The following is a 27259-nucleotide window of genomic DNA, read 5'->3' as shown; positions in this document are numbered from 1 at the left end:
GGGATCTGAGACTTCTTCCCACTGAACTTCTGCCAATCTTCCCTCCTCCACCACTTTATTCTTCTCAAAATATTTATTTTTCATATGACTGCCTAAAACATTAGAGTGGAATTCGCAAGTTAAGCTCTGCTGATAACAGACTTTCAATTTGTGCTTATTTTGTCTCTAACATTTGTAATTTTAGGACCCCCACTAAGCATTTTTCAGGGACAAAGTTGTTTTCCGGAAAGATAAAGATCAGAGGCTTTTAAGTCTGTGCCTTCCAGTGTCTTCTAGCTGCATTATGAGACAAGTTTTCTCTCTGTTTAACAATAAGTCACCTACAGAGATGCTAAGGACTTAACTAAAGAAAGTATACTGTTGGGGGAAAAAAAATGCAAATGTAAGCCTAGGATGTTTGATGAAGCAATGAAAACGAAATAAAATCTGCCCTGTGTGTCTACCTGTAAAAAAACAAAATCTATCTTCAAGAATCACTACAACAAGGTGATAGGAAACCAACTTTCCTTAAGACAAGAAGCACTGCAAGCGTTCAGCTCTTCCCAGAAAAGCAGACTGCATACTCAAGAGAGATTTGACTCTGAACACTATTCAGAAAACAGAGGTATGAAAGCCAAAGAACCTAGCAAAAAATAAGTAGCTTTGTTTCAATATAGTACCAGACTCTGTCACTTGGAATGCACAATATGGAAATGCTCGCTGCCTACGGCAATCAATATGCTTTCAATATTTTAGTCCAAGTTCCTATCCTATTCTTTAAATTACACAGCTCATAAGCAGAGTATCTTCAGTAACAATTCCTTTCATGTAATGCCAGCTGGGTGACACAATGGAAAAATGCCATATGGCCACTTCATGAAAAGTAAAGCATTCACAGTGTTTCCACAGCAGGAAAGAGTTAGCAGCCTGATATCAATCCTGCTACAAACTAGTCCCTCAGCAGGCCCAGCATCCCTCTGAAGAAAATCACGCTATACAGTAAAGGCATTTCAGGAAGAAAGCGCACGGAGGCAGGTGGCACTATCACCTTCTCCAGCCTGCTTCCCAAAGGGAGAGTTGTAGCATCCTTCCTTACAAAATAAGCCCTCTAAAGAGCACCAGGAATCCCAGCAGACACAGAAAATTGGGAAATAAAGGCTGGCCATCTAAGACCTGCCATTTGATCCTTCACTGCTGGAAGGCTGAAAGCCATGTGGTTCAAACCATTCCGGTAACACAGCGATAATGGCTCTGCACAAAAGGAAAATGAAGAAGTAGTTCTCCAAACACTTGCTCGCACTTCAACTGCAGTGCACACTGCTAACTGCAACTTCTGAGCAGGAAAGAGTGACCCAGCTTCTCCAGGCAATTAGGGAACAACCCTGATCCATCCAGTCTCTTCCTTGACCATAGGAAAAGTGGTAGGAAAAGCATAAATAGATGTATTGTCGAAACTGCCATGAGCTCCTATTGTACTATGATTATATGCATTTCCTCACTGGAAAGTGATTAACTAGGGAGCAGATTTTCTTAATGACATTTAAGAAAGGGGAGAAAAGGAAAGGAGGAAGGAATGACACAAGACTGCACATGCTTCACGCTATCATTACAGAGTGGAAAACACATTCACAATGGCTAAGTAATGTTTGGAGGAAGGGGAAAGCTATTTGAAGACATGTCCCCAGCCCCAGGTAGAGAGATGCCCCGTGACGATCCATTTACCACTCCTGCTCTAGCTCCACCCTCAGAGGATCTAATTCCAATCCTTTCCAAACCAGAACTACCCATAATTCCTGAGCCCACAACCCACCCCTTCCCTCCACCTACAAATTTTCTATCCTGTTAAGTGGTCCTAGAGTTTTCTGTGCTGATCTCAGTGCTGGCATTCATCTAGAACTTCAACCCCACGCTCCCCAGCGCTGAAACCCCCACCATCCCATTCCCTCCGTCACCTCTCCCAAGGGACCGCACCTTCACCTGCCTGCAGAGCCAAAGCTTCCGCTTTTGTTTCAAGCAGGAGATTTCAGAAACTCAAGGAGGAGCTGCCATTTTCAATATCTACCCAGCAACACCCCCACACCATGGGAGGGGGGAGTAGAATATTTAATACATTAAATACAAACAGAAAACACATGGCAGCCCCAGTTAAAACAACGTTTCAGAAGAATAAATCTTCCAAGAGCTTCTGAAAAGACCTGAAAGTGTTCCCAATAACACCATACCACATGTCAAGCAAGACATGAGAAGAGGCCTGGGAGGATGCCTTGGAGAACACCATCCTCGGGATCAAGATAAAAGCCAGGAAGCAGATACGGCTCATACTGCTGCTTGGCTGGCGAAAGGCTGAAGAGGACTTTGCAAATTCTGCACATCAGCATGGATCACAAAGTTTTTCAGCTGAATTTCACTCACTGTGTATTCTGCATGTTTTTTCCCATACCATTTCATCCACTTTCTGAACTCTCTGTCCATCGTCTAGAAGAGAGAGAGAAAAAAACAAAACCACCTATTAGGACATCTCATGTTACCAGTTACACAGCAGTAAGAGGATATGCAGCTCTGACAGTGTTCACTGATCCTCAAGAGTTTTAGATTTAGTTTGGGGGTTTTTTTTACCATTAACACAAACAATAGGCAGACAAACAACCACTATAGTTTAGTTTCCTTTAAAAAAAAAAAAAAAAAACAACCAAATTTTCTTCATCTGGGCCAAGTCAAAGCTGACATCTCCTCTCCCCCTTTTTCATCAAAGTTATATCTTATAAGCCAGGCAATCTGAGGTAACACAGCTCAGAACTAAAAATGGTGCAACCTTAAGTAGCTACTGTGTTGTGGTACATAATCCCACAGCGAGTAGGAGGCACTGAGTGCAGCCCAAGCCCAGATAGGAGAAGAACAAACAGGATAAAGACGGGTCTGCTGGGGTGAATGAGAAAGCAGCGTGCGAAGCACTACAACAGCAAACAGAAGGAGCATCACACTTGTCAGACCAGAAAGAACGCTTCAAACTACAGCTAAACAGACTGGGGCTCCAGAGGATGGAAGGCTGCTGCTACCCCACCACGGAGCTGGCACTAGTTTTCCATTGCCCACATATAGGAGAAATGAACCCAAAAACCCCGTACATCAAGATAGCCTGGTGCCTTACGAATATGCATCTCCACATTTACAAAAATCTCATCCCCATCTACATAAACTGACAATATGCAGCATGGGTCATTACTTTAGAGGGGCAGTTACATTTATACAACCCATTTGAAAAAAGAAACTCAAGTGTCTTGGAAGACTGAAAAAAAAAAACAAAAACTCCTGATCTTTAGGATTTGACTCCAAATTTGGAGTTAGCAGGGACAGGAGATAAGGGAGAGAAGCACAGCAGAAACTCTGGCTTCACTAACAACTCTGAGATGGTGGATACCTGCACCAGCAGGTCAATAAAACTGTGTGTGTTGACAGATGTGCTTTAAAATTCTTTACATTTCAGAAGCACTCCAAACCTTTGTAGGATAACTCACAAAAATCTTCAGTATTTTCATATACTGGATGAACTTACATTTTGATTTTTTTTAAGACAGCTCCATAAAAACAAATCCCTAACATTCTTCCTCTTTAGCTGAAGCTTTTCAAAGTCATCTGCATTAATTAGCATAGTAACCAGAGATGTGTTGCCACAGCCAATCTTAACTAGAAACTTAATCCAAACCCTGCCACAAATGTTTGTCAGAGATGGGGAGGAAAACTGGTCCATTACACATAGCACAAGGCAGATTAGCTGCACACAGGCAGCTTCCCATCTTCTGACTCTGCAGCAGCTGTTCGGTTGTTAAACCTGACAGGACATTGTCTGTAACCAGAAGAACAGTGCAGTACATTTTGTTCATCCCGTAATCAGTATGAACTGGTGTCCTTCTGAAACTGAAGGTACGCCATGAGTTAATACTCCTAGTATTCAACTCGGGGGTCATTTTTGTTGTTTGCTAACCATTTTCACTGAAGCCTGTTTGCACAATGACATGACCTGGCATTAGTGAAAGTGAAAAATTTAACTTTCCCTCTTTAACACTGATCTTTAAGTTTACTAGTAAACACAGACAGGAGTCCAGGCCTTGCAAGTGACTCCCAAATGAAACTGGAACGCTCACATGGAGGGACTGTGAAGAGCACTCCAGTTGGAAATTTCCACTGGGTCATGGCAGGGGAAACAAAATGGATTTTTAGATCCTTGTCTGATTCTCTTCACCACTGTGTTTATGCATTTTTGCCCACACCACTGAAAAGGAGGATCAAGGATTTTTTTTTTTTTTTCCCCCCTGCCTTCCTAAGTTATAATTTTCTAGCCTGTACAGACTGAGTCAGCTTGTTTTAACAATATGGAGGGATAAGTTTCTGTTCAGTCTACTAAAGAAACTAAACTTCTTATGGTAAGGCATGACTAACCTTTATTGTTTGCTTGTAGCTCATTTGCCTTCTAGGTTTGCCTTGGAACTGATTATCTTTGTGTGCCCCCATTGGCACAGAATTAAAAGGAGTGTAAAGAAAACTGCACGCCTGACTAAACCTTACGGCTTTCTTATAGTAAGACTTCATTTAGGTGCCTACTAAGCAGTTATTAACCAGATACACAACACAGGCTTCATCAATTAGCCTACAAGAGTTTAATAACTAAGCTGAACTTCAGCTTCAGGACACCAAAAAGGTGCATCACTACCACAAGCAGAAACAGAGCCTTTAAAACTTTTTTTTAAGAACTACTTGTTCTTGAATCCATTCCTAGATTTGCTTAATGCTGTGGTCTCTGGAAGCCCTTTATTAGGCACAGAACCATGCGGGTGTTTAGGTGAAGCTTACACTGCACTTCCTTTTAAAGAGGTTCTACAGCACTGCTGTTCAAACAGCTTTACGTCTCCTGGTCCTGAAGTCACTTCAGACACATGCAAATGCTCCTTCTGTTCACTCCACAAGCACTACTAGCAAGCTACTAGACGTACACTTCCTTCCCCAAGCCTGCTGTGCTCCAGGCCTTACTGACCCCAGAAGCAAAAGCAACTAGGACTGAAACTCTGTTTTTCTTCTTGCACAGCAATTAACAGTAATCCTGAACCACTGAGTTAGCCTTCAAACGAGACACACACACACCCCACTCGCTTCAAAACCACTCACCTCAGCATATTTGGCTGGAATATCAGCTTTCTCCACACCATAGTGATGTTTGCAGTTTGTGGCTGCAGCCACTTGAAGCACCACCTGACCCACACCTACGGGAAAGCAAAAACAAACCCAAGAACAAGTTTCAGTAGAAAACCACTGCAAGAGGAGATAAGAGCTTTCAGAGCAAAGGCCAACAGGAAAAATGCAGGTAATCCGTGGGACCAGGCTTCAGGCTACGGTTTCAACTCCCAGTTGGGTCTGACAGTTCCCGTATGAACTCTGCCCACCTCTCAACTGAAAAGCAGATTCAAGGCAACGCGCGGTACTAAAGTCCCATTTCCCTACAAGATGTGAAATATTAAGAACCTGGTTTGCAGTAAAAAGGGTTTACATCCTAACTGGAAAGTGAGCAGTGCAATGTCAACTGTCCTACAGAAAAGAATTTCTAGTGCTGTAGTTCTGATGTTCACATTTTTCAATATATCAAGCACTTTTTATGATAATAGCATGATTACAATATTGATTGTATTGATAATTTTTGTATTGATAATTATTAACAGCTACTGTTATTAAATATAACAGGGTTGTTTTTACAAATTCACACAGGTTTCAGAAAAGTTGTATTTTCATTTTTTTGTCCATAAATTCTAGATGCATTTCATCAAACCTACAGGTTTTACATTGTCGTTCACGATTTAAGTAAATAAAACAAACTGTTAGACAAACTCTACCACGTCCCAAAACAAAACCTTGTTGGTCACGTACCTGCACCATTAATTTAAAGATTGGCTAAAATGTTTGTCATAGTCTAGCAATATTTATGCTGATTTTCACTACAAAATGCAGCACAAAGTCTGAGAACATGTTTATATACGAGATAGTTTAGAATACTACTTTCATAATACTAATATTATAGGGTTCAACATGCAATTTCAGAAGCAACCATTATACTGGCAAGACTAAGTATTACTTAAAAATGCATGAACTTCCCATCACTCCGAATTCCACTTTGCATTAGATGCTGCCAGCAGTAATTAGCTGCCATTTCTACACCTTGCCTGAACACATCCCCTCTCCCCCACCCCAGCTTATGTTAAAAAGAGAAAAAAAAAAAATATTCATTAGACTTCTCTCTGTATGAGCAACCCATGTTTTGCAGACGCTAATGTCATTCCACATTCATTAAAGCAGCCACTTAAGATTTTCTTAAAACATCCAATATTCAAACTCAATTGGTGCATCTCTTGTCTATGACGAACACAAAACGCATTCTTGTCTCACCAGTGCACTTAATCATTCTGCAAGATGACCACATGGGAAACAAGGGTGAAGCTAAGAGGATAGCCCATTTGCACAGAAAACATATTGCTGTTTTCCATTTCATTGGCTGCCGGCAGGAAGCGGCACTGGTAATTGAAGGGGTGGAACTCCTGCATTTAAACCATTACCACTATAATGTTGTCTGGCACAATGAGAACTGGAGTGCTGACAGGGGGTTTTGTTGTTGGGGTTTGGGGTTTTTTTGTTGTTGTTGTTGTTGTTTTGGAGGTTTTTTTTGCCAGTTCCCGTTTTGCATACACATGCATATTTTAGACACATGCAAATATGGACGTACAAATTTCTGCAGGGGGGGGAAATCATGGACAATCAAAGATCTGAGGCAGAACTGGTTTGCTGTTTCTTATTTATGAAGAGCGAGAAAGACAAAGACTAAAGGGAGGATCAGGAACAGCCTGCACTGTCAGATATCACATGATACTGCATAAAAAGTTATTAATCTCGTCTTTCTTTGTGAGAACTTAACTGTATTGTAATTTCAGTTTGCCTAATGATGATGCATACCTCCAGAAATTCCTCCTGCAAGGAGACACATATTCCTGGCATCACACACAAAACTAACAAGAACAGCCACAGCATCCTGGTGGGGGTTTAGCCCTGCTGTTCAGCCACCGCTGTATGTGTGTAGTTACTGGAACAGCATTATTTATGGATAGGAATAATATGCTATGACAGTGTTTTCATTTACGCTGCACTCAATACTGCATTGATTACAATTTACAAAAAATTCGCTCCTTCACTACAAACTTAACAACTATGTTCTGGTTCTAATTGTTTCAGTGCTCCAAGCATTAAAAGCCAAAGGCTTCTGAATTTAAACCGCTCCTTTCATACAGGCTTTTAGACTCTGAATTTTTATACTGTTGGTCAATCTCCAAGATTAAAGTGGGGAGGTTAGCAATAAATACCTGATTTTATTTCTGATGAGAGCAGGTAAAAGTATCTAACAATTGAGCTTACTACATAATCAGCAGCACTACAGGACTTCAGATACGATCTTCTTCTGCCTTCCTGAACAAACAATTGTGAGCATCTATGGCAATTTTTTTCTTCCAGGTGGAAAACAGTTTGTCAGATCTAATGGCTTTCTAAATGTCTCATATGTACATAACTCACTGAAACAGGACATTTCACACCAGTCCCACTGAGGGAAGAAGGGGGTAAAAAAAAAAAATTTAGTGATTTTTTTTTCCCCCCCCTGACTGGAGAGGTATTAAGTTTTGGGAGGGAATGGCAGTCCTGCTGTATTTAATTTTAAAATATATTTGCTTTTTAACAACAGAATGTATTTTTAAATCTTTTTCTCCATAAGTTCTTTATCATACCAGCAACAAAACAGAAACATACTTCGTTTAAAACTTTACAACCTATCCAGTAAAAGGGGAAATTCTTACTACTCCTTTCCTGCTCTGAACCAGGTTTTAGCAACAAAAAGAAGAACACCCATCTTCTTACTCAGTATATCACTTCCACATGTGTTTGAGTCATGTCCGATTTCTTTACCAACTAAAACCATCCATTTTCTTTTAAAAATCTAACCTGTTCGCAAGATGCAGTTGTAGATTGTAAGCTAGATTTTGTGGGGTCTCACAAAGCAGCTGGTAAGAGCGAACTATAAACCTTTCTTTGACACACTGAAAAGTATGTCAAGAAAAAAAAAAAAAAAAAAAGAGTGCTTAATTTTCAGATTCCCCACCAAATGTTTCACACTGCCATGGGAAGGGTCAAGACATCACATTTTTAGATATGGAGGGCATAAACTGAATCCACTGAAAACAGATGAATCCTTAGAAATGGAACTGCTATTGTTCTCTTTCAAGCATCATTTTTAATAGTTTCTTCTTTGTAAGCGTATCCACCAATAGCAACAGAAACCAAGAGTTTTCTGTAACAACGGTTTATTGTATTTGTAGGCCAACATTTCACTAACACCACAGGGAAGAATGTCTGAGATGTCTGTTTGGTCTAATCTTGTCATAAAAAGCAGAAGCATCACTGGGGATTATCTAGAAAAGGTGGTTAATCCTGTAACAAAATCCTTAGTCCTGATTTCCTTTCCAAATGTGAATTTCCCTTTTTTTTTTTTTAAAGAAAGGAAAAAACAGCAAGCAAAAAGAGAAAGAGAAAACCCAGTTCAGTTATTGGTCACTTACCACTACCCAAGTCAACAAACAAATCATCCTCCGTCATTTTAATTTCATCTATCATTTGGGCCACTAAATCAAAGGAAGTTTCTCCGTAAACCTCTGGGGAAAAGGGCTCATAGTTGTTAAGTTTCTCTGGATCAGTCACCGAGTGGTTGTACACTTGCTGCAGGATGTGCCGGAGGAGCCCGTTGGAGGGACGAGTGTTCAGTTTCATCGGTTGGGTGGTTCCCTTCCACTAAAAGTTAAGGGCAAGAAGAAGAGATGAACCAACGTGAAGGCAAGTAAACGTCACCAAAACAAGGCTGGATTGGCATAACATCGAAATGAGAGAAATTCTCTCCCATCCCCTCTCTCACAAGCTGGTCTGCCAGTGCTCCCTAAAGGTGAAAACAGTGAACAATGCTAAAGAAACCGCGCAACACCGATTGCTCTCTACTTTGTCTCACCTCAACTAATGGGCGATTTCAAATATGCCTGCTGGAAATAGGTGGTAAAAGGGAAATTAAAGAGATGTAAAAATCAATAGGCAATGTAAAGTTTAATACTGAATATAGTTGGAGTACGTGCAGAAGTTTATTCACTCATTTTTTATTTACTGATCACCGCTGAACTGATGTTAACTGTACTGTCAACCTATGAGGAGTTTAGTTTTTCCTTCAGGAACTGTAGGGTGGGAGGGATCATATGTACTCAAACAGGGAGTGGCAGGAAAGAGATGGAAATCAAGCTTCCTCTCTTCTTCAGAAAAAAATCTGTCCTAAACATAAAAGTTGTTAAGTTTCAGAAATGTTTACCTCTCCCTTTGATAAGGAAAAAAAAGCAAAAAATAAAACAAACAACCACCACTCCAGGATCCCTCCTGAACATTCCTCTGAGACTCAGATGGGCAAGAAGATGAACCCAATCAGGTTTGTCATTTCAAACAGCAACTGCAAATGATGAATAGCTTCAAATTTTTAGCTATTTTTAGCACGTGAAGATGCCCGAATCCAAAAAACCACAAATTTTAGGGAGTTGTAGGCCCACAAAGTGAAAGAAAGCCTGGCAAAAAAATCTTGTGGCCATAATATTGCACACCTCAGATAATTCCCACAAGCACAGCAAAGAAAAAAATGCACCTATATTTCAAAATTAAACAGAATAGCAACATTCATTCATCGTTCATGTTTTGCTTGTTCCAGTTCAAACATTTATAGGGGTAAGAAAACCAAAAAGCTCATTAAATTGGACTGAAAAGAGATAACGTTCTAGTTTTGCCAGAGTGATCCCACAGAACAGAGCAGCTGAACCGAGTGGCAAGCAAGGAAATTCCTAAGCCATGGATCACTTCCACAATACACAGGAGAGCTCATATGGATTATTTAAGTACCCATAAGCCACAGATGTCCCCATGCGAAAGTAAATCTATACGATAAATCCCCGTGAAACATCTACATGCTAAATGCAGAGAAATCTTTTCTTCCCCCTAAAGATAACTTAGCTATTCCAAAGTGCCAAAATAACGGTGCCAGAAGCGCGCACTAAAGAGTAATAGTTTACAAATCTGCAATTTGGGAAAAGAAAACAAATTTTTCTTTTCTTACTATAAGAACGTCCCTCCAATGCTAACTCCTTAACTGCCCAGGTGTGATAAAAAAAAAATGAAGTTTAATATCAGGCTTCAGTCTCCAAAAGAACGTTAAGTGCTGAACATTGGCAAGGCAACTAGACTAACACATACAACCTAGCACAACAGTTAAGTCGCTGCTTTCTGGATATTATTCACTACACGTGAACTCAAAACAGCTAGATAAACACGACAGCGTGGAACAAAGGTAAATACGTACCAACTGATGAATGCTATCGATGGCTCGGTTGTACTTGTCACAAAGCCTCTGCATGCTTTCAAAGCTACGTGGGGAGAAAGAACGCAGGGTCAGTTTCAAAAAGAAAGCTCTAAAAGGCAGGTTTGAAGGTACAACCTTGTGCTTTTTTGTCACCATATACACTGTAAGTAGGTGGCTATTTAGGGTTTGTTTCTTGCAAAACATGTAAATACATACAAGGCTTCAGGATTTTGTGTACAGTTTCCTTTTAAAAAAATTCCCTAGTAGTTCAGGAGTACATGACAAATAATGTTGGTTTCTTTAATTAATGGAAAAAGGACTGAACTCAAAGTATGATTTACTAGAAAGTTTTGTATTCTCATAGTCCATTAATTCTTTTCCATATTCTCAGCTGCACAGAAATTTAAGTCATCTGTAAATTTTTCTCCTTCGTTCCATCATCTCTCCATGATAATCAGTCCCGAGACAAGTAGATATTTTTCTAGAAATTAGCTCTGGAACTGAAAATGCAGAGAGACGCAGGACACAATCAAAAATTTCACCCATCAGAACAGCACACCAACTGCTTCATGGGTCGGTTGGGATTACAGTCAATTGAGGCAGATGCCTTAATGACAGAAGCTGAGAGGATTAAATAAATTCATCTCAGGCCAGGGAAGAAAAGATATTACTAGGAACATCATTCATTACGTAATCAGACCCACAAAACAGCAGCAAAAAAAAAAAAAAAAAAAAAAAAAAAATTTACAGGCATAATATAATTAAATCACAGCCACCCCCAAATCAGGAGGCAGGGGGGACCAGGGGACATCAGAAGGAAGTGGCTCTTCAGTCTCCTGTGATCCTCATTACAATCACACTGGCTAGGACACCTCTGAGGAGTACTGCTGACTTCCACGTCAAGCTTTCAACTGCCCATGTTTAATTCCACACTAAGACAAAGCAAGAGGCTGAAATGGGCCTTTCTCCGCACAGCGCATGCGTTTCTATAATCCGCTGTTTTTCATTCACATCCATGTGTCAGTCTATCTGCTACAAGTAATTTTTCTGACTCATTTTTTCAGAGGAAGTAAAAAGATTAAAACCACACCAAAATTACAGGTTTATGATTTCCCTGAAAAGGTACAGAAAGGTAAGTGGGATATAACTTCTGGGAATAGTCAGGTTTCTCTTATTTGGTACTGCTACCAACCACACTGATGCTGCCCAGTTAAACATGCCCAGTGAGGATGCCAGAACTACAGAAGTTACAGCATTGCAGTCGTCGTGAGTAATCCACAAATCCCAGTTAACAGATGTGATGAAAAGGTATGCTCAACCCTGATTCCTCCTTTTGAATTTTTCAGAAGAGAAGAACTTACAAGTCTTGCAATGAAACAATTAAAATGACATGAAGAGAAGAGGAAGCAATACCTTAAGCAGATCATGATACCAGTAACTGGTGCTCAGGACAATAGCCAGTGATTAACTAGAGCAATGCAGTTTCATCTGTAAACCTCATTCTAGAAGTTTAGTCATGCTGTGGACTTGAACAAATTCAGTCTTTCCCGTGAAAGCAGCTAAGGAGGTTTTTGTAAGGTGCAGCTTGAGGGTCATTTATTTTTCCAGTCTAAGTACAGTCAAGTCAATACACAGAACCTCAGACCTCTCCACAGATACAAAGGTGGCAGGTCAGAATATGCCTCTATTCACATGTAACTAGAAGCATCTTTGAAATGACTTCTAATTGTCCAGAAGAGTGTTATGAACAGTTTGCCTTTTAATTTAGCCCCCCACTCAAAGAGCATGCCATTTGCACTTAATCCTACCCAGAGGAGGGCCGGGGAAGGCTAACCTCCCACAGTCACGGGGGGCGGAGGACACGGCGCTGACAGACAGCTCTGGCATGTCACCTTCTAAACAGGAATTCTTAGTTACTACAAAAGTAGAAACCTCTGCGCCATTCAGATTCCTAACACTGGACACAGTCCAACAGCGCAGATACCAATCATTGTTTTGAAGTGAGTAATTCCAACGTACACCAGAGCTCAACTTTCTGCTGTGTGGAGTTTCCAATTATGTCCTTAATCCAACAGCCCTTGCCAATATTGCTGTTACACATTTCCTACCAAAATAACTCTGCAGAGTCTGAAGCCAGTTCTAAAAGAAAACTTCAGTTCATAGTGTCTAAGAATAACCAGTTACAAACTGATTCACTATAAACTGTGCTGGCCTGTCCTCCTGGTGGGAAATAAAAACCAACATTCCTCTCACCTTTTTGTATCATAGTCAATTAAAACATAATTTTCCATAGCAAGCTTGAGATCTGGGATTTCTTCACAGACCCACCTGGAACGAGAGAAGTAATGAATAAAAACATCTCCAATTAAGTACAATAAGGCAGTCTGTCTCAGTTCTAGACTGGCACTGCTATACGTTAAGACAGAACACTGCAGCAGACCTGAAAGATCACAGTGTTGTTAGGAGTAAGGCAGCTATTGCAAAATGCTAATTGGAGAGCTGCAATAGTTTGTATTTGTGCTGAATAAACAGTAAGGTGCCTGTAGACATTGGCAGTAGTATAAAGCTCTTGAAATGGCACAGCTTCAAAATGAGGTGATAAACGTAGTCAATGCATCTAAAAATACTCAAAGCCATGGATGATGCTAATCTAACATAAAATGTAATGCAGAAGTGCAATATTTCAGAAGAACTCTGACACTGGAACAAGCTTTGATAAACCTGAATATGGAGAAGACATTTCCTACAGCACCCCAAAACAATGGCACCAACCATTCATTGCAGAGATATTCTCCACTGTGTAGTGCTCTAAACTGCTCTTACACCTTACCTGACGCAACTCAAAAGTTATTTTGATAAAAGATCCCTTTTACATGGCGAGTTAACAAAGCCCCTATGTTGTTGCCATTGGAAATGGAAAGCGTGCACCCACTTGCAGTGCCTCTGACAATGGCATCTCCCAGAACAAGAGATCTTCACTTGGGGATGTAGGAAGATTAACTCCTTTTAAAGGCATCTTAAAAGCCACATGAGCTTTGCACACAGTTTCCTCCAAAAGCATCAAAATGGGAAAGCACTTTCATCATCGAAAAACCTCAGAGCATGTCATAGGATGAATTCCAATAGGAATGGCAGAGTTTTTCCTTCATAGGGGAAAAAAAAAAAAAAGACTGGAGGTCCAACAGTTCTGGTTCCTTCTGGACGATTCACCCTTACCAAATACAGGCAAGTAAAAACCAGAACTTGTACATCTATGGCTGGCTCTCTTCTGACTAATATCTCCCATCTCCCTGAAAATGTTAGGACTGATCTCTACAAATTTTTTTTCTCTTAGGTTAGAGAAATGGACAGTCAACAGCTGTTTATCACTAGCTTGAAGAGATAAAATACTTCTTTGCATTCTTTTACCCACCGCTTCCATAACCACGTTGCGGTTACTTTGCACAAGGCAGGCAAAGGCAGCACGAAAGCCCTCTGACATACTGTATTTGCTGCAGTCATGCTTACACCACAGTTGTGAAACACCGCTTTGGCCCAACTGCTTTCTGAGTTTTCCCCTTGCCTTCAGCTAGTGTGGCACAGAAAGCACTAGCATCGATGTCTCCGGCAATCACTTCCAGCACTACATCTGTTTAAATCCCTTCAGAAAGGGTATTCTCAATAATCATACTGACAAACGATGCCACAAATTCCCAAGGCACAAAATCTTAACGTCAGTACAAGTGAGCTGGAAGTAGTAGCGGCAAGTGTCAAGCAACTTGTGTCAAGGTTTTGTAGTTTGAAAAATAAATTTCTTTAGCAGAAAAATTCTCAGCTCTAGCCCCATTACCCATTCTCTCCCACCACAGACCAGGTGACAATGCTCGGATTTCATGTATGTAAGTGATATTATCAACACTACCATACACGCACTCATGCTGGGAGTAAACAAGGCTCGCTACCTTTTCCTAGGGCACACATGACTGACAAATTTCCAGCTCAGGTGACTATGCAGACACAACACCATTCCTTGTACTTCACCTGTATCTGCACCATCCAACCACTAACACCTGCTGCAGGTACAGCCCTCAGACAAGGGAAGTGTGTATGGTAAGATCTAAAACGGTTAACAAGAACAATCTAACGTGGATAACACACTAATATCCTCAGGTGTTTGGGGAATTTGTGTTAGCGTTTAATAAAAGTTATTCTACAGCAAGTCACCTCCCAATCCTGCCGAGATAACAGCAAGCCATGTCACAACCACTGCCTGTGTTGGGGAACACTCTGACTTCCTACTCTTCAGATTTGTCTTTCACCTTTATCCTCCCGTTTTCCCTACATTGGTCCAACTCTATCAGCAGAATGCTAATAGGGACATCATTCCCAAATAATGCAAATGCTAACAATGCTGCAACATCACAGCAACAAGAGGAAAGAGGCAGGGGGGTGGGGAAGAGGATATGCAAGACCAGAACTTCACACATCATGCCGGCGATGCTTTCTTAACCTTGCTTTTCTAAAGACCGAATGCAGACTGCCATAAGCACCGAAAGTTGAATATCACTGCTCGGTTTTAATTCTGTTCAAAAGAGAATAGAACGTGGCAAGTTAAAACAAAGTCTGCTCGACAAGGAGATTTGTACTGCAACAGTATCAATTCAGCTTAGAAAATAATTTAGAGCTTCTAAATTCTAATTATAATTGCTGCTCTCCTTTATATCTCGTCTCAAGACATCCATTCACTGAGGCACAGTAAGACACAAGAGAGGGTTCTAGCCACATCTGCATTGAACACTTACCGAATTGTCTCGATAATTTCATGAGCAGCATCATGGTGTTTGTCCTGAAATAAAAAGAAAAGTAGAGATGTTTTCAAGGAGACATGAGGTGTGCCCTTTGTCAGAAGGTTACAGGAATCACACTCTTTTTTAAAATACAGGTGGAAAGCATACAAGGAAAGGAGTCTTTGATTGATTGCCACCCAGGCCATTAAACCCATCCACGTGAGTTCTCTAAGGAAAAAAATAAGGGAAATACATTTCTCAAGTTTCTATGGACTAGCAGAATATTTACATGAAGGAACTGTTGTTCTGTTTATTTCTTTGCCATTTCCTGAAATCAGGAATTGTGTAGCCGATACCCTTGAGGATTATTGGTATGCGGTAGGTACTTGACTGCAAGTTCCACAATGAACAGCTGATTTCATCAACCCAGCATCTGGTACATGCTCACATCTCCATATGGGCAGCAAGATTCTAGCACAGTGAATGGGCTTTCTAAAATAAAGCATCAAATAAACAGTAGGACTGGATATCAGTGTAGGAAAAAAACCAAACCTCATAGCACACGAAACAAAAATGAGGCCTGAATATTGAGACCTTTTCATGAACCACAAAACAAAACACACGCGCACAAAACGCATTAAAACTTGTGCATTGCAAGTACACACTAGACTGTGAGGCACAGATGTTTGTTGACTTTAATTTGGGAGTTCACTCGGGAGCAACATAAGCACAAGAGAGTTTAGCAATCCATTCCGAATTTGTGCCAATAAAGCCCTTGAACCATGCTATAAAAAAATTCTATTTTAGGGGAGTTATAGGACTTCCTACATACATATATTGTTGTATCCATCCTGTGAAACCGTAGTTACCAGAGTCCATCTGCACAAAATTGACATTATTTTTAGACATTTGTTTCTTGAAGTGGCTTTGACCTTTTAATTAGGAGTCTAATCTTTAAGGTCCTTCTAGAGTTAGAACTATAAAGACTCACTCTAATAATTTCCTTTGTCTTCTGCTGCAGAAATGTCATTTCTATAGAGTTACCAGCAGGAAATTCTACAGCAAAGAGTCGGATGGGCAACAGAAAGCAGAGGATTGGGAGCAGGGGAAGGAAGGGAATGGAAGAAGAGAAACACTAACGGACAGATGACAGAAAATGGCTGAGATAAATTTTATTTCTTCAAGACGTGGAATGACATAAGTCAAATAGAAGCTTTTTTCATCACTACTTGCATGAGGAAACAGATTTCCCCTTGTATAACCAGTTTACATACTTAGGATCAGCCAGTCTCATAGAAGTTCTCATTCCAAGCAACTTAGACACAGCCCTTTAGATACCTGGATAAAAATGTCATGACTGAGAGGGATAGAAAGGCAGGCAAATACTTCTTAAGTCTCTTATATTAAAGGTATGAGGAAACACTTCTTATTTGACTAGGAAAAGCCTTTCTTTTCAGAATGCAAAAAGTTAACCTTGTATCTAGAAGTCACACAAGAGACTAACAAAAACCCCATTCTGGTTACAATATCAAAAGGGAGAAAGAAACAGTCAACACAGAAGTAGTCAGGACATCTGGGATCCAATACACAGTGGCCTTGAAGCTGAGTGTCACCTTGGTCATGTTTCTTAACAACACGTCAATGCTACAGAAACACCCCAAACATCGCAAGCCATGTAAGAACAGCTCTGGGGTTGTGCTTCCTCCAGGCTGTGGCCTCCACTCAGGGCCTGACTGGGACAGCCCAGATCCAACAGAAACCAACAGCACCACTAAACAGTCACCCAATTTCAGTTTAGCAATGTCAGGTAAGTAATTTTATCGATAAATCTTGGCCTATAAAACAGGGAAGCAACTGAACTAAAATCTGCTCCTGACTCTCAGTGCACATATACAAGAAGAAAAAGCACAGAGGAGGAAGACTTCTCTTTCTTTTCATTTCTTATCTGTAAAACATGAAAATAACCCAAGACACTCAAACTCATCCATAAACATCCCCTATAAATTTTCACATTTTGCTACACATAGAATTATCACAGTAGAAGCCCCTTGGGGTAACTCTTCCAGTAAACTGTGTTCCTGTATAGTAAGAATATGCTTTATCAATATAAGCACATTATACCGGAAAAGTGAATTTATGCTTATTCTGGCATAATCGTTTTCTCTGAAGAAGTTATATTCTTCATTGAGTGGTTTCGGACAGTTTCAGTGCTAGCAGAACACATGGAGAAACCCCTTGTCCTACAGGTCTTCAAGAAAATGCCCCTATAAATGACCAAAAATAATTAATTAACAGATTCCTTTTTGTTTTGTGAAAAATAAATTTAACAACGACAACCAAAAAATATCACAATGCACAACTACAAATCATCCAGTTTAAGCAACTGGTTTTACTCACACAACCTCATGTGGAAATTCCAGCCAGAAGGGGCCTTTTTGAGTTTAGTCATTATCTAGGAATAATGAAGTTGAAAACAGTTCCATATTTACTGCTGCTAAATTTCTCATGTTGAAACACTTACCGAGTTTACTATACTCTATAACTAACATACTTTATCCGAGTAGAATAGCTCCCAAGATCTCATGCAATTCTTGCAAACAAAATGAGAGATGATCTCCCAACATCTCTTCCAAGCAGAGGCGGCCATGGAAAATGGAGGAGGAAAGGGGAGGAAAAACAGATCTAAAGGAAATACAGAACAGTTTCCCTTTCTTTAGAGAAATTTTTTTGTCCCATTTCAACATTATGGTTGTAAGATTTAATAAGAATAGACACGAAACAGCACCAGTCATCACATCTGTATCCATGCGATTGTTTATGACACTGATAGTCTTCGGCAGTTCAAAAGGCAAGCTGAATAGAAACCTCACCAAACCCACAGACTCCGCTCCAACCAGCGTCGGCCCCTGCCCCATCCTCCCTTCAAGCAGATGCACTGGGTGGGGTGCAGCGGCTTTAAGCCAGATCCTTTGACAGACCCACTGGATGCCCACTGAAACCAGCAGGTTGGGAGGGACTGGCAGCAATTCCCAATGGCTCTGCTGTAGTGAGAGCAGTCTGAAAAACCTTACACCCAGCTCAGCCCAGCACACTCAAAGATGGCCTGAAGCTTCTCAAATTCAGACGTTTTGGGTTTGGTTTTTTAATTGTTTTGTTTTGCTTTTAATTTTTCAGGTTGCGGTGACCTGTGACCAATACCAGCACGCCAGCTACACCTCCAGTGCTGGCACGTTACACAGGCACGTTGTGTTATACTTCAGCAAACAGGCACCGGTGAGAGCGCAGCTTCACGCTGCATCTGCATCCGTACTCACAACGCTTTGTCAGTAAAATATCCTGGTAAAGAGCCTCCTACAAACAGACTGGCTATCAATCATGAAATACATTGTACAGAAGCCTTTTGGACGAGTCTCAAGAAGCCTATCTGTTCTGTTCGCAGTCACGAGATGATGCCACGGTACTCTCTGTCACGCAGAGGAGTTCCATTCATCCTCCAACTCTGCTCCAAGCTGTTCTCCCTCCCGCCCTCCCTCCTCCACTACACACTGATGTGAAGTATGCTACGTGCTGCTCGTTGGCCTGGCTGTACTTTTGCAATGTTCCTATATTTATGTAGTTTGAGGGGCCCTCGGAATCTTCTGAGCCACATAAATGGAAGCTATTTCATGAGACAAGACCTTATCTCTTTAATGTGGTCTGTGGACTAAGTATTTAAAGTTAAAAGTTGCAGTCTATAGTAATTATTGAGACTGCCCAAAGCTGTTCATAACAAGCTTATAAAAAAAAACCCTAAACACACATTAAAAGGTAGTTATTGCAGTCAATTCTCTCCAGCTAAAATTTATTATAAAGAACTCTTATTTTCAACCTAAACGTTCAATTTAAAATTGAAACGTGAGCTCTCAGAGAAAATTCAATAGTTTTTGCCAAGACATTTCAATGGGAAAATAATGGAAAGAAAGCAGACACTTTTTCAAAAGTCACTTATAAGAGAATCCAATTTTCTGTGGAGAACAGTTTCAGCCAGCACGACTGAACAGCTTCACAGTTCCGATTCTTTCGGCAGATTTCTCCATCCACATGTTACTACAACTCTAAACACAGGAGTTAAGTTTGAAGCCAGAAACACACCCACTGCTATTACTTTTAGTACACCAGTGCCCAGAAGCCCTACGAGCATGCACGATTCCTGCTTATACACCGTGCCAAGCAGACGGAGTCCTCCTACAAAAATCAACAAGCCGCATTAGCGCTTTTGCCCTTTAGGACATGGAGATTAGGTCACAGAGCAATTTTTAAGAGTTTGATCTTTCCCTTCACCTCTTCTCCAGAAGTTTCCCATCCTGATTATTCTCAGTTAGGACCTTTTCCTGCAGTTTAGGCTCAGTTCTCTGATCACAGGGGGAAGAAGGAAAAAAAAAAAAAAAAAAGGACAATGAATGTAATGAATGTTTCTGCTTGGTTCAATGCTCAAGTCAGCCAGCCCTCCTTGTACAAAAGACATTTTGTATCTTGCAGATATGAGAAGGCCTATATGTGGTTTTAAAGGCCAAGACAGTGCCCCCAATCTATTTCCAAATAATGTATTTTCATGTATCATTTTCTATAATCGCATACTTTTTGTTAAGCCAAATTTAAAAAAGAAAAAAAAAAATCAAACATGACCATAAGTTCTCAGTAGTAATCACAACTATTACTCTAGCACCTACCTAAGAAAAATTAAAGGAGCCCTAATCATACTTCGCATCATATAGTACCAGACCATCACCGTACCAGTACCAAACACATTTCAGTTATTTATACACAAGTTTGTTCTGCAAAGCACCGAATTTCTAATAAAAACAGGTTGACTTAAAAGTTCTGGCAGAATGCTCTGCAACAACAAGGTAAAAGTAAAAATTGCAATTTGTTATATTTTGCCACACACCCTTATGAAAGATTGTAATTCACACCAAAAAGAAAGCACTACACTCTTCCACAAGGTGTGGCTGTTTTGGTTACATTATTTTTTTTCAAGTTAACATCCCTTAGGATATCTTAATGGCATTATTTTGATATAATTCAGTACAGCATCCTAGACTCTTGGGTGTATTGGTACAGGACTAGTTATCTCACAGTGCAACAACACGTACTCTAAAGTGAAGCTCTAACCTAAAGCAACGGATTTAAACATTGTATGTTTCTTCCTCAAACACGAAGAACATGTCCCCTTATACTGGGTGGCCATCATTGCCTGAAGCAAGGAAAAACCAAACCCCCTGTTGCCCTTCCAAATTTACATCTTAAGGATAACCGTAAGTTGGTGCTTGGGAGTGAACACTGTATTTTTTTTTTTAAACTTCATTTCCCCACATGCAAAATGGGATCCTTGTGAGATCTGATCAGTCTACACATTGCTACACAGTAAAGGTAGCAGAAAGCCCAAACCTGCAAACCTGAGAGGAGAACAAATGGTTTGAAAATCTGGATAAAGTCTTGAAGCAAATAAATACAGCTCATGCACCTTCAACCAGCAGCTCTCAAAGCACCGTACACAGAAATTTAAGAGCCCTTATCTGCTCTTCTTTTGTGCGTAGCTTTGATTGCCCAAGACTAAACTGTCCCACAGCAAAAGTAATTCTTACCTTTGCAGAGCCAGTTCAGTGTTTGACTCGCTAGACTGCACTTCCTCCCCCAAAACCAGGCTAGATGGCCAAAGCAGCTCTTCGGAAACGTGCAAGCTGTGGTCAAGCATTTGCAAAGCAGGAGGAAGAGATCTCCTACAAACTTTTCACTGTCCACCAGATGAATCCAAACAATTCAGAGAAAACAAAACCTGAAACACGCTGGTTACAAATAAACCGATGGCAACACTCATGTACCTTGTAACGATTGTCTTCAGATAATTCCACTTCCAACACTTTGACAAGGTAACAACTGGCTCCCCAGCACTAAACACCAACTCCACTCATCTATTATCAGAAGTCATTTGGATTTGCCAAATTCTGATCCGCGTAAGATCTATTTAACTCACAAAACAGAAGAGGTCAGTCTCACTAGCCCCTGGTTTTAAAGCACAGCTTGGTTGCCTGCAGTGGCAGCTCTCTCCCCAGGCAGTGGTCCATAAATTCAAACGAGAGGATGTTACAGCTGGAGACAAGATGGTTAGCAGAGATCAAAAAGATGGATTAGGAAAAGCCAATCAATCTTGCAGAAGGCTAGTGGGACAAGTGCCTCTTTAATGTCCCCTAGGTTTCCTCCATCTGTGGAGAATGATAAGCATTTCTCTAGACACCAAGAAAGGCAATGTGAGCCACTGCAGCTGCAGCTTCCCCACAGGAACCAGGAAAGCATCCAGCATTCGGCGTGGCACACAGATGCCCTCTGAAAACCACTGCCTTCAGCCCATCAGAAGTTCGCATTCCTCCTCCCCCAGGGTTTAACTTAATTTACACCTTGTCTAGAAAGATTCACCAGTACACTCTATGCCCAATATTCAATACACCTGCAAACAGTGGTTGACAAGAGCCTATGAAAAGCCAAAACCAAAGTACTTCCAGCTGCTACTGCAGCAAAGGGCTGCCTGCAGGCCAGCTGGACAAAAGGAAAGATCTCAAGCCCCCAAGTCCTGCCAGCTAATGCCTTCAGTCACTTCATATTTTAAGGTCTTTGCCTCGTGCTCAAATGCTACTTTTGCACGCTGAGTAAGGAAAAGTCGGCTCCGTGCAACAGTTCATATCATATAGCTAGACTTCTTTTAATACTACCAGATTTTATCCCAAATCATGATTGTCATTTAGTTACCACAGCAACAACCAAAGCACAAGTTTTCTTACCAAGTGAGACAAAGACCAAAAGTCTTTTTTCAAGCATCCAATTATTGTTGTTTCCTTAATCAAGGAAGTATAAGGACATTCACAAGTATACATATATTTTAGTATGTATAAAAAGACATCTCCTGCAGAGAACAGCTTGTGTCCGTTCTTTTCCTTCCAGCCTCAGAGAAGCGGTGAGGGAAGCAAGAGCTACCAAGACTGCATTTTGAAACCCAGCTCCCACACAGCAAGAGAGCAGACAGTTTGATGTAGTTTCAGTAGTTAGTAACTTTACTGTCACACAGAACTAAATGGAAAACACTGGGGGCATTATGGCCTCCTTAACAGCTACATAAAGGGAAAAAGAAAAAAAAAAAAAAGTTTGGCCCAAGATCCAAAATATACTAAAACTACTGAGTTAACAAAGGAAACAGGCATTAGAAAAGAAAATCCAAGCTGCTCCTGGTAATCCTCATAGCATGAGTACAGGTGATCCAGAATTTGTGGACAAGACGGTTGGGGATCTGGCTGCAATAGGGACTCACACATTCCTTGCAGCTACCTAAACCACAGTAAAACTGGTTTGCTTTTCCACATAGCAATTCCAACTGTTGCTACAGGCACCTCACAAGGGAATGGTTCCCATGATAGTGCATAGGAGGGGCTGTGTAAATATATTAACATGCAATCACTCTGCAGGGGTGTCTACGGCAATACACACACGGGACAGTTACAGCAGGATGACCTACTGGCTTTAGTCTCAGTAAACTAGACATAGTCCTGACATAAGTAAGTAGTAGTTCTATTATGCAAAAAGACAGACTAGTTAAAAAAAAAAAAAAAATCCAGAATGTTTATACTGGAATATATATAGGGGAATGCAACTCTTTTGGTAAAAAGGTACCTTGCACTGGTGTATCCTATTGCCCTTGCAGTTAAGGTTTAGGCAATGGTAAACTGTTCCCACAATACGACAGCTGGAGGGAGCACGCAGATGCTGCAGCAATCCCAGCAGCTGAAGCAGCCCTGCGCCTACACGCAAAGGAGCCCAGTGTTTGCTTATTCTGGGACAGAGCGGGCTGCTGGGCTTTCGCTCGAGTCAACAAGGCAGGCAGCCCTACCATCATTTCACAAACAGTTTAAACCAACACAGCCACCTGCCTTGCCCAAAGCCGCCTCCTGCTTTGGGCCAGCAGCGCCTCTGCACGCACACAGTAAAGCCAAGGAAAGGCCTAAGCTAAAACTCCACCTTTTTGGTGTTTTGCCTTAGTTACTTTTCAACCAGACCAATTCACCACACCAGCGTACAAACACGCTGTTACAAGGGTGAGGGCAGGTTAGGCACAACAGCCAAGCAGAGATGGCAGGAGTTATTTCTACTCACAGACGTACCAGTTTCAAACTTCCACCTACCAATGAGCCACAGCCTGTGTTAATAAAGAAATAACCCTCCCGTGCAGCAGTAACTGGAGAGGGGAGGGGAGCAGAAAACAGCCGTATACATCCACGCTACCAGGAACAAAGCTTTATTTGAAACTTAAGCAAAGGGTTACTGCTGATAGAAATGAATACCCGAAATTGCTGTTGCCGAAAGTGGCAACCATCTCTTTCTCAAGTTTACAGTCTTCCCACATCCTTGGTGAGTGCTGGGAGGAAGCTCATGGCACAACCAAGCTCTTTGGTCTGCATTTGCTGTCTGCACAGCAGATCCCCACCTCCTGCAAGGAAAACTGGCAGGCCAGGGGGAAGCATCCTGCAGGCCACTGGTAAGACAGTAACATCCTAAACCACCACTTTTCATTCTGTAAAGATAACTCAGTCTTGGACAGCTGAGGAATTCTGCTCCTACCTAACATGCATAGATATTCTACATAACAGAAGTTAACAGTAAAATCTTGTACTCTTTTGAAGCCCACTGAGCTCCTAAAAAAAGATGTTTTGTGACATACAAAAGAAAAATATGCATGTTTGCAGTTTTCCTCCTGTAAGCATCAACTTCTGCTGAGGAACAGTGATACAAGCTCCACCCAGTGAAGATTCTGAACAGTATACATGAATTTCCGAGTGCCAACCATTTTTTAAAAGCTTCCATTTTAAAGACTTTTAAATGACCTTCAATATTACAATGTATTCTTCATACATTGCAAATGACTATTTGTTCTAGTAGGCAGGCACAAAGCCAAAGCAAGACGAACACAGACTCCAGTCCCCAGCTTCAGAGGGTCAGGGGCTGCCCTGTGCCAGCACCTGATCTCTCAGTACCGAAGGGCTTTGCTGCCAAATGATACGAAAACAAGCGGGGATCACCTGCAACCCAAAGGAAATCCAGCTGAGGAATGAAAAAGCAGTCTTAAAAGTTCAAACTTTTTAGAATTTCAAAAGTATGTACCGTCAAAAACTAGTAATATTGCTGAGCTGTTAGAAATAAATGGCAAGTTAATGCCTAAACCTCTGGAAACTGCCCTTCACATGATACAGAAAATATCAGAAAGTTTCTCCACTGCAGAAACAGTATTAAAACCTGTTAATTTTTACTAAGAAAGTTATTCAGAACTTTCTGTAGTGTTTTGTTTTTTTAAAGTTTCCAATCCTTCATTTAGTTGTCTTCAGGAGTTCCTTAGATTTTTCACCTTACACTAAGAAGTTTTTTCAGTGTAGATTTTTAGGAAACTCTCATTCACTCATGAAAACAAAACAAAACACTCAGAACAGGAACTTTTTCGTTATTCATAGATCTGTTCATATCTATGAAGCCATCATTTCCTGCTGTAAAATATACTCACCGTCTTCCTATGCTCTAAAAATAGTACCTACTCAATTTGATATCTATAGCAGCATGCGGCCAATATCATCGTATATTCAGTTTTATTACCCAGCAATGTGTGCTCACAGCCCAGAAAGTCAACCGTGTCCTGGGCTGCATCCAGAACATGTGGGCAGCAGGTCAAGAGGGGGGATTCTCCCCCTCTGCTCTGCTCTCATGAGACCCCCCTGCAGGGCTGGGTCCAGCTCTGGGGGCACCAACAGCATTAGAAGGACACAGACCTGCTTGAGCAGGGCCAGAGGAGGCCACAAAGATGCTCAGGGGCTGGAGCCCCCCCTGTGAGGACAGGCTGAGAGAGTTGGGGGGTTCAACTGGAGAAGAGAAGGCTCCGGGGAGACCTTAGAGCGGCCCCCCAGGGCTGAAAGGGGTACAGGAAAGGGAGGGGGACTCTTGATCAGGGGGGTAGGGATAGGATGAGGGGTAACGGTTTTAAACTGAAAGAGGGCAGATTTAGATTAGATATCAGGAAGAAATTCTCCCCTGTGAGGGGGGTGAGGCCCTGGCACAGGCTGCCCAGAGAAGCTGTGGCTGCTCCCTCCCTGCCAGGGTTCAAGGCCAGGTTGGACGGGGCTTTGGGCAACCTGGGCTGGTGGAAGGTGGCCCTGCCCAGGGCAGGGGATTGGAACTAAATGAGCTTTAGGGTCCTTTCCAACCCAAACCATTCTAGGATTATGTTCACAATTCCTAGTATGAACTTCTCCTGTGTCTGTGGATCCTTCTGTCAGGAAGGAGAAAATAAATTAAACAAAAAAATTTTAAATATATTAAGATACTTTTTCAATCTCTGATAAATACACTGTAAGGGAAAAAAAAAAAAAACACAACAAAAAAAACACCCCACTCTGGTCCTTGTCTTGATCATTACAGTAAAGAGCTTTAATCAGACAGTCAAAGGTTAACTCAAAGCAGGAAGAAAAAAAGCAAGGCAGTATGAAAGGGGAAAAAAGAAAGAAGGAAGAGTACAAAAGTAGACATATGGATGTCTGGGGAGAAGGGTGATTAAATTTCCCATAAATCTTGCATACCAAGGGGTAAGATATTTTGCCTAAATTCCCAGGAGAAACACAATTCAGTCACATATCTGAGACTTGAAAGGATAATCATCTCCATATATATTAAGGCTGCCATGAAGGACAAGAGTTGGAGTTGCATGTGGTGGCATGGATTTCCCTTGGCACACTAAAAGCTTTCAATACTGTGTCCAACTGTAACTGATGGGTGAATTTTAGGTAGATAAATTTGAATTGCCTGAGCTGGAACTTTAGCCAGGACAGGAACATTAATCCTCACCCATCTGCTGATAGGGAAAAAAAAAATGAAAAAAAAAAAAAGAAAAAGAAAGGCAATCTTGAACAGCTAATCTGTCTTTCAGCAACTACCCTTGAGATAATGCAGTTAATATGAAAAAAAAAAAAAAAAAAAGACTACTGTGGTTGTAAGACGCAATACAAGACAACAACTTTTACTTTTCACACAGAAATACTAGGAAAAAAGTGTACGTTAACTGAACTCATTATTTATATTGTATCCAATGGGTCAGAGCTTTGAACAAAAGCCAGTCTGAAAACTGAACAAGTACCAATTGTCACTCATGGCAAGTTATACTTCAAAGGGTAAAGCCCAGAAGAAAACTGCTATTCTGTAATAACCACGTGCTGCACAATTAAACGCTGCACAGTTATGGTCTTCCTCGCCTTGTGAGGCCAACTCACCTCCCAACAGCACATTGCTGGGTTCCCTTTGGCATTTGTTAGAGCAGAAAAATATAGAAAAAATGATGCAACTGTGCCAACTCTGTCATTTGCTTCTGTTTATTCGCTGGGCACTAGAGAAACCCAAGTACTTTTGAAATGACAGGGTCAATTATTTCCCAGTTTTACACTATTCACTCTCCCCACTCCACATTTTTTTTTTTTCTTTTAGAACTGAGGAGGACAGAGAGGTGTTGAGAAATAGGAAGTCCGTTAAAGTTTTCAAACCTTTTCTTCACTACAGCAGTTTCTATAAGTAATTAGTCATCCCCACAAACATTTCCCAACAAGCTGCATCAACAGCATCTATTAAATCAGAGAAAATCCCCTAACCTCTGCCACCGCTGCCGAATTTCTGGGTGATTACGCAGGGTGTGAGGAGGTTTTGCCTGGCAAAGTCAGCTCAACAGTTTCCTCTGCTCGCCACCCCCTCCTTTGTACCGGCACCGCTGCCCTGGGAAGGCAGCATGAGTCAGATTACAGATCAGGGCGGAGGGGGGTGCCGGCTGTGAAAACACTGGAACATTTTTTTTCCAGCCCAGATATTTTCAGCGATCCAGTTCACAGAGCCACCCCACACACAGCTTCCCAACAGAGGGTCTTGCCACCATGCTTCGGAACTGCAGACAGAGGCTGAAGGGGCAGCTTCACCATGCTCACCCCCCCAACCCTGGCACCCCCCCACC

At 41.3% G+C, this 27259-nt stretch overlaps 1 protein-coding gene across 4 annotated transcripts in view; it reads right to left on the bottom strand.

The window, feature by feature from the left end:
• The window catches only part of DOT1L (DOT1 like histone lysine methyltransferase), a 66135-nt gene that overhangs the window by 36435 nt on the left and 2441 nt on the right, over positions 1–27259 (bottom strand). For all 4 annotated transcript variants that reach the window (XM_026865226.1, XM_026865229.1, XM_026865227.1 and 1 more), the window contains exons 2-7: positions 15220–15263; positions 12692–12766; positions 10439–10502; positions 8619–8847; positions 5140–5234; positions 2392–2454 (exon numbers count right to left, since the gene is read on the bottom strand). In XM_026865226.1, the coding sequence (XP_026721027.1) occupies positions 2392–2454; positions 5140–5234; positions 8619–8847; positions 10439–10502; positions 12692–12766; positions 15220–15263 (570 nt within the window). The remainder of the gene's footprint in view (positions 1–2391; positions 2455–5139; positions 5235–8618; positions 8848–10438; positions 10503–12691; positions 12767–15219; positions 15264–27259) is intronic.

This window comes from Athene cunicularia, assembly GCF_003259725.1.
Source record: "Athene cunicularia isolate RWA chromosome 28 unlocalized genomic scaffold, athCun1 chr28_part2, whole genome shotgun sequence".
Taxonomy (NCBI): domain Eukaryota; kingdom Metazoa; phylum Chordata; class Aves; order Strigiformes; family Strigidae; genus Athene; species Athene cunicularia.
This window is presented reverse-complemented; position numbering and strand designations above follow the sequence as displayed.